The 8,855-nt window shown below is 40.0% G+C and overlaps 1 protein-coding gene across 1 annotated transcript; it reads left to right on the top strand.

Annotated features, from left to right (window-relative positions):
- Positions 1 to 4,946: 4,946 nt before the first annotated feature.
- On the top strand, positions 4,947 to 8,308 carry IRF2BP2 (interferon regulatory factor 2 binding protein 2). Its single transcript, XM_044056077.1, has 2 exons — positions 4,947 to 6,107; positions 7,196 to 8,308. Exons 1-2 carry the CDS (start codon positions 5,258 to 5,260, stop codon positions 7,921 to 7,923), a joined length of 1,578 nt encoding a protein of 525 aa, XP_043912012.1. The 5' UTR covers positions 4,947 to 5,257; the 3' UTR covers positions 7,924 to 8,308.
- The last annotated feature ends 547 nt before the right edge of the window (positions 8,309 to 8,855 follow it).

The raw sequence follows: 8,855 nt of genomic DNA, 5'->3' as shown, positions 1-8,855 counted from the left end.
AGCTGGTGTTACTACATCTCATAGGTTCATAGATAAGTACTACACTAGCTGCCCTTGAAGGCCATTTTAAGCCTAGCCAATTTACCTCACAGACACAAGGTGAACATCAACCTTGTACCTGTGAGATAAATTGATAATTATAACAGTTTGTTGCTGCTTTAACCTTTTATTATTTTTACTGTGACTACTTTATCATTTTATTACTGTGATAATTTAATACTGTAGTCCTGAACATTAGATATTATCATTGCAAACTGATGTAATATAAATTAAGATGCACAAAGCCATGCAGAAGTGAAGACCCTTGCATTTCCAACATTAGCAGCTATAAAAGTGTCAGACAAACCTGTAGAGCTTACTGTGAACTTAAAATATATAATAATAAAAACAATAAAACTTAAATGGAAAAATAACACAACAAACTATGTTTTTGTTCTTTAAAGTGAAAAAATACTAAAAAAAATTAAAATATATATATATAACTGCATAATATTACACAGACCAAACAGAACTGTATAATAACAATAAGTATCCTGCCATGGATTATTGCTAAAGTAATAGGTACTGAAGATGAATGTTCAGACTGTCTCAAAAGAGGAACAGGCTAAGAAATAAACAGGTGCATGAGAAAGACTGAAACTGTTAGGAGGGAAAGAGGAAAAACCAATCCAAGTGAACACAGAAGTACTGAATATCATCAGATTGTTCTCTTAATTGTAAGACTGATTTTATTTTAATATTTGCTGACCAAGAAAGTCTGACTAGGACAGAGTCTATTTTCAGTGGAGGCCCTGGGAAAATGTTCCAGACACATGTCTTTTAGTAGGGGGAATTTACCCAGCAAGATAGTTTTAAGTAACTGAGTGCTGAGTAAGCATTGCAGCTATGTTAGTAATTGGTAGCCAATGAAAATTTTTAAAAGATCACAGTTGTGGTTATGATCGTCTGCTAGAAGTACAAAATGACAGATTTTGGTTTCCAATATCTGTAGTTTTTATGTGTTGATGCTACAATGAAGTGTCAATAAAGGCGGAGCTTATTCAGTTTTGAGGATTAATGGCATTTCTAGTTATAGACTGCCTGGTATTCGGGGATAATAGTTGTGAAATTCTATAGCAAAGTTTCAGTTGTGAAAATGTGTTTACTGTACTGTTTGCAGCTTTGAAAATGTTAATGTATGTTTGCCTATGTCTTTAAAGTTCATAGGTTAGTACTAGGCTAGATATCTGCCTTTACAGGCTATTTAAGCCTGGTGAAATTTCCCAAACCAAAGGTAAGAATTAAGCCAAACCCCAAGCCAATTAACGTAGGGTCAAAAAGGTCCTGGATATTTCTGCTGTATAACTTTAGGTATTGGATTATTTGAGTTCCCCCTTACTATCGTCACTGGGAGACTAACCAGTTTTTTGAGGAGTAGCAGATAGCATAATGCTAGATATTTTAAGGGAGGAGTGGTAATTATTAGTTTACTGCTAGTTAGCCGATTACTGAGATCGCCCTGTAATATGTGTTGAAGTCCTTAAAAGGTTGTATGTGTTTAATTTGTTGACAGTGGGGGAAAACACACCATCAGGACATCAGGTCTAGGCCAATGTACAGCAGGGGGTCAAAAACTGGCAATTAATGCAAGAAAAGGGTAGTACTAGGGCAGTGAAATCAGAAAAGGGGAAGGTGGACACTGGAGGACAGGAAGTCTATGATGTAACATAAGATTTAGGGAATGAAAGTACAAATGCAGTAAAACAAATTCAGGAAACAGACTACAGGAGTTTCCCAAGGAAAAAACTTATATGCAACACACTGTTCTTAATGTTTTATCATTTCCCACTGCTTGGAATATCAGAGTACTGTATTTATTAAATATACCAAAATGTATAAAAGCATACTTGACACACCCTGAACTCATAGAGTAACAAATTATAAATAAAGGAAAGTGCATGCAAACTAGTCGTGATTGTTGTTCGGGGGGGGGGGGGTAAATAAAATGTGTACTGTCCGATTCTGAATCTCAGCAGCCCATAACCACCTTTTTTGTTTTTAATTATTGTTAGAATTACTTTTTATATATTATCTAACTATATGAAAATGTGTTGGGGTTCAACACTCTTGGGCAATTTTCCAAACCTGGATTGTGTACGATGGCCATGCCAAATATATTCACATTTTCCTAACACATGCTTTATTGCAACTTACATCTAGCATTCAGAGTTTTCGAATAACAAGAGCTAGAGAAAGGTAGGCTGGTTAGCAGTCTTGCATTCTGAAGTACGCATTTCGGCAGAATTATGAAACACTACTGGAAATTAACTGCCACAACAAAAGTTGATCTGATTTCAAAATACAGACATTAAAAATATACATATTTTCGACAGACATCTTCAACGTTGTGAGTAATTAGGCCTTTGTTTCCTGGCGTTATGCCAGTGCTGATAGAATTTTCAAGCAAGGCAGATAATAAGAGTACGTGACTAAATCATCTAACTTACTTCCTCTTTCATAAGTCATCACATAGGCTGCAATTACAACCCTTACTTTGTCTCAGCATATTTCAAACGCATTGCCTCACCCTAGAAACTCAGCTTTTATGAAGGAAAGTACTCTGGTCTGTTTGGCTCGAGGCCAATTCCAGAAAGAGGCTGTGAGTGCTTTAAAAAAAAAATAGGGCGCGTTTCGCCTAAAGCAGATTACGACTACAGTTTGCATCCAGAAAATATGTGTGTTTTGCAACAGATTACATGCACGATTTCTATACAGAAAATAAAAATGTCATTGTGTTTTGCAAAACCTACAGAATATAATTAATTGATTTAAAAGAGAGGAATAAAGCACCCCCCCATTATGTGCTCATTATTTATTCGTATTTGTTTACGCACTGATCTTAATGGACAATTTGCAGACACTGCACTATCAGGGCGGACAGGATCACTTTAGAAACGAACAGAACGTATTTACTGATACAAAAACATACTAGTGTGCGTGTGTGTATATAAACTAAACAGATATACACACACATACATATGTACATTTTCTAAAACTATATTATATATAGTTATATACATATTCATATTTATAAATTCAAGAATATGGTATGCTCAAGAAGCAGATACAGCAAAACATGGATGAGAAATGGAATTATGCTTAAAATAATTTCTTAATGATGTTGTAAATATAAAAGGAATCTACCGAGACTCTCTTTGGTGAAGCAAAGAACAACATATTTGATGTATTTTCCTGTTAAAGGGATTACGAGCTTTATTACATCTATGTAGTGTAACAGATGTCATCTTCTGCATTTTAGTTTCAGTTTGATACTGTGATATTTTGAAATGGCCGTTTTTTTCCGTTGTCGCTGAAATCTAACCTTCCTTTCTCACCAGTGTCAACCCACTGACGTATAATTATTTGCATGCCTAAACCCCTATCGCACAGAAGGGCAACTTCTTGTCTTTTCATCTGGAAATCCCCAGGCAGACGGTATATTTTTGCAGTTTAAGCGTTTAGATTCAGATTAATTTAATGTGTGCAATTTCTGTCAGGAAAGCTCGGTCCATTTTGTACTTAAAATATTTTCCTTGTAGCTGTGGTAAAATTATATATATATATATTATATATATATATATATATATATATATATATTCCTAGTAGCTGTTGTAAAACTATATATTTTCATAACAAAGAAGCATGTATTCGAAGCAACACACTACCCTTGTAATTCAGAAACGTGTTAGCATGTTGTTAATTGTTTCAAAAATTAACTGTTGACTTAGATTGCTCACAGCATGGTAGCCATCGTCTGGCATGTTGTTTGAGTTCCATTGTAATTTTAGTACTGTTAACAAAATGTTTAACAAAATGTAACCAGTTTCAAATAATGTTGTCTTGCACAAAGCTGTTACACAAAGAATCTGGGACTGCGCAGGAAATAATGAACACCGATTCGAAAGCACACATATAAATTGTATAATCAAGTATTTGAAAAAATACACCGTGCACAAAGACAGCTGAGACAATGTGACTGGTCTGTAATCTTCGCTTAATAGTCAAACCATGGACACATGGGAAACACGACGCGTGAAATTCAGCATGTGTTTACTACATGAACTATTCCATTCTGAATTTATTACTCATTATGTTATTTTCCTCCTAGCCCTACATGAAACTTAACAACAAAAGAAGCTGACTTGATTGTTACGCGAAGAGGTACCAAATAAAATGGTATATATCAATAACAGATCCTTATAAAAGGCAGGCAAGTAAAATGAAAAGTACACCCGAAAATAACACAGTGAATGACGCTACGCTGGCATTCCAAGATGGAATGTGGATATTACTAAATAGGGTTCTCAACTGCCAATTATATGTAGTCACGTACCAACAAGCGCATGCGCACAGAGAAGGAGGCGTTGGCAATTGGCGCCGTGACGTTACTGCTTTCAGCTGCCCTATTTAAAAAAATAACGAAGTAGCAGTAGCGCTGTCTTAGCAGAAAATAACTTAAAGGGCGTATCCTGCTGTATCACAACAAGTATAAACACCAACCGGCACAACCTATGAAGAGGCCATTTAATTGCATCACGAAGTAGTGACTGACAGTTTACATATTTTTGTATGTTGAAGTGGTGCCGTTTGTATTGCATGTACCTAATAAATAATCTTTACAGTAACAGTTACTTCTATAGTTTATGCACGAAAAGAAACACGTTTGATGTTTGTTTTCAACGAGCGTCCCATAAAGATATCCAACTTAATATAAACACTAGATATATGTATTTATATACTCTCGCTCTTTGGAGTGTTATAAATATACTTATACAAAAAATGACCTCTGGTTTTAGCCCGTCAAATAAATAAAAGTGTCCCTGGCCGTGCTTGAGTCGTCATTAGACCTTGTTTTTCTAAAGGAAAGATTGCTGGGGGAGGGGTGCGTGAACTGCGCAGGTGCAAAAAACTGTCGAAGAATCAAGTAAATAAGACCTGGAACCCCAGTTCTGTTGCTGTCTCTGGTGACGTCACGGACCGGCGGTGAGCTCGCAGAGTAGTAGTGAGGGAGACAGATCGAGGCGTGCGTTATAGTAAGTACACAGAGCACCGCGCGCCAACCCTGGAGTGCCTACCATGAACTGTTTTACTGGTTTATAACTTGTTGGTGCTACTGTAAAGTAATTTACGGTTTCTTTGTCATTTTAAGTCACTAACTACAACACGAGAGAAGAAAACAGAATCACGCTGATATAATAGCGTGCTGTTATTTATCACTATGTCGTCGGCAGCTGCTGTCGCTGCTTCCAGGAGGCAGTCATGTTATCTGTGTGACTTGCCCCGCATGCCGTGGGCTATGATCTGGGATTTTACGGAGCCCGTCTGCAGAGGATGTGTCAACTACGAAGGGGCGGACCGCATAGAGGTCGTGATCGAGACTGCTAGGCAGCTGAAACGAGCCCACGGATTTCAGGATGGTCGTTCACCGGGACCGCCTTCAATGAAGAGCCAGAAGGAGATGGCGCCCTTAAATCATATGGGGGCAACAGATGGCGCCTCCAGACCTCCACAGCCTCTTGATCGATATCCTCTATCAGCTGAGCGACCACCTCGTTTGGGATCGGAGTTTTCTGCTTCTGGTAGGCAAGCAAATGGTATTCCAGGTGTCCCTAACGGCTTCCCCAAACCAGATGAACCGCCTGAGCTGAACAGACAGAGCCCTAACCCTCGCCGGACCAATGTTGCGCCCCCTAACTTGGTGCCCCTTCTCAATGGTGCAGCGCACACCCTTCCTGTTGCTGCTGTAGTGGCAGCTCATGGTGTTAACAGTCGAACTGGAGCCCCACTCACAACGGTGAGCGAATTGGGAAGTAAGCGACCGGGCTCAGTGTCCACTACTGACCACGAACCTAAGGACAAACAGCATCGGGTGGACAGCCTGACCGAATTAAGCGAGACAGTGAAAAATCGAAGTGATGAGTGGAGTGGCAAGCCCAAGACTGTGCGGGACACGCTGCTGGCCCTAAATAGCAACCACGCATCTTTTGATGGGAGATTCAAGAAGGAACCCAGTTTGCAGCAAGGTCGAGTACTGGGATACGAACCAAACACAACAGTTTCCAAAACAGGTAAGGGGAGCGGGGGCGGTCAGCTCTGAGCGAAAGTGGAACTGTATTGTAATTGCGGAGTTGTGTGAGGTTGCTGCTGGTAGGACTTGTAGCAACATCAAAAGCGATGAGTCAGGGCTTGAAGGGAAGACGGTGGTGGAGGGGTTTCCTCAGCTTCTTACCAGTTGGTCTGCGTCTGTTGATGCAATGCATGCGAGCAGCATGGTGACTTGCATTACGCTGCCAACACACACAGCACATACACGACTGTGGCTTTCCACCTATCCGGAAATTAAAATGATTCTCCGGTAGTCTGGCAAGCACTGTACAAACTCCGGTATTCTGTTTAGAAGTATGGGGTGGATGCCAGATTTTTTTTCAGAAAATAATTTGCCCTTTATGTTCACAAACAGCATCGTTAAAGCGGTGCGGTGAAGTCCAGGATTGCGGAGTCATGGGTAGAGCAGGGGGCGTGTCTTTGGTCCGGTTTTCACCATCACAGGAGGTGGTACCCGTACAGTTTGTGAACGTACCACTAGTGTGCTGTGTGGGACTCATGTCCGGTGTCGGTGCTATTAATTCACCTTTTTGTCTTGTTATCCTTTTTGTCCTGTCATTGAAACATTTTGAAGAGTATTCGGGCCGTCAGAATTGCTGAAATACAGTTTCTTAATTCAACGTTTGCGTTAACTCGTTTCGTTTGAATCGGAACCCGAATGTTTCTCTGTCCGTTATAGGCTGCCGCCCTTTTTTCTTTGTGTGTGTTTATTTTTTAAGTTTATACCCCATTTCATTGCACACTTTTTTACACGCTTTGGCACGGTCCCTAAAACGTAGTGTAGGGGGTATGCAGTTAAACATTTTGATTTGTTACACATGTTTAGCTTTAAGAACAAGGGAAATACTGTACAGTTGTGACTAGATGCTTACTATTTTAGTGCATGCTTTGGAAGTCTTCATCTGTGACTGGTGTAATAAAGGGAGTGTGTTCTGAGAAATTTGTTATTGTTGGGGGGGGGGATTGAACACTTACAGTAAATATGTTGGGTGTTTTTCTTCTGGTATGTGTGTTTTCGTCTAATTATTGATTGTCTGCATTTGTTTAATAGGTTCTCGGGGAGTGAGGAAGAGAAAGCCCTCGCCTGAACCAGAAAGTGAGGCAGGACCCGCTAAGCTAAACGGAGAAGGACAGCAGTGGTTGACAGCTTCAGCTGAGGCCCTCAAAATGACTGCCATTCCCACACCAGGCTTTGTCACAACACCAGGGCCTGCAGCTTCACCCCATTCCAACCGCACTACACCACCCGAGCCTTTACCAAACAACCAGCCAACACCTATGGCAGCTCTCATTCTCGTGGCAGACAATGCAGGTGGCAATCACTCCCCCAAGGATGTCAACCAAGTTCACTCAACAACTCGGAGGAACAGCAACAGCCCGCAGTCACCCTCATCTATGAACCAAAGAAGAATGGGCCCAAGGGAGGTCCCATCTCAGTTGGCAGGCGCTGGGACTCCACACACACCCATGGAGCCTGTGCACCCTCAGAGCATTCCAGACTCTTCTATCCCAAACAACAGCCCATTATGCTGCACTCTTTGTCATGAGAGGCTTGAGGACACACACTTTGTACAATGCCCCTCTGTACCTTCACACAAGTTCTGTTTCCCATGCTCCAGGGAAAGCATCAAGCACCAAGGTGGATCTGGGGAAGTCTATTGTCCCAGTGGTGATAAATGCCCATTAGTGGGTTCAAATGTACCTTGGGCATTCATGCAGGGTGAAATTGCAACTATACTTGCAGGAGATGTCAAAGTAAAAAAGGAAAGGGACTCTTGACTTGCTTACTGTCTCTTGTACAGTACAAATATATATATATAAATATGTATATAAACAAGTCTTTGAACACTGTATATCTATAACATGGAAAGTGTAAAGTTCGTAAACATGGTTGTAAAATTCTGATTTTTTTTGAATACATTGTGTTTCTATATTTTTTGAAGACAAAGGTATGTACTTATAATGGACTTCATTCTCTCTTTTTGATGTTAACTGCAAATCTTTGTTGTATTTTTTAGATCTGGTGACAACTGTTAAACTTAGGCTGTGACCTAATGCTGCTTTGAGAGCACTTGGCAAAAATGATAAAAAAAAAATTGCTTCTAGCTGTACCTGTATGCACTTGTTTAAATTGCCAAATACAGTTCCTGACATTGTTATAATATCTCCCGTTTCTGTGACTTTACTGTTGGTACAAACTGAAGCCCCAACAAGACCATTCTCATATTGGTAAAATGACAAGGTGATGATGTCATGAGCAGAGAATAAAAAATACACTGGCAAGCAAGTTGTAGGGCAGTAGTGCAGTGGGAAAGTTTTAACCTTGAGTATGTGGGATGAAAAATTACTTTGCTTTGTGTTAAGATTGATCAGAGTGATTTCCACTTGTATTTTATGGATGGTCAACTTGATTAACAGTTAAATTGCCTTTGGGTGTATTCGGGGAAGAGTAGTGGGTGGGTGGGTGTGTGTGCATGTTGGTGCTCTTTTGGGTTATTGCAATACATATACATAACATGTACTCACTCATGCCTTTCTAAACAAGGCTGAGCAAGTGTTAATGCTGTAGTGATGTTGGTGCCTTGCTTTCATTTTCTTGGTTGTAATATGATTGTAATGGGCGTAGGCATCCAAATTGCTGTCTTAACAGGTTGTGGTAGTGGCCAGATGAGCAGGATACAGTTTTTCAATTTATTTTTTATGGTGGTGAT

The sequence above is a fragment of the Protopterus annectens genome, chromosome 1.part2, assembly GCF_019279795.1.
Source record: "Protopterus annectens isolate FY-2018-M chromosome 1.part2, PAN1.0, whole genome shotgun sequence".
Classification (NCBI taxonomy): domain Eukaryota; kingdom Metazoa; phylum Chordata; order Ceratodontiformes; family Protopteridae; genus Protopterus; species Protopterus annectens.
Note: the sequence above shows the minus strand (reverse complement) of the source record. Positions and strands in the feature narration are given on the sequence as shown.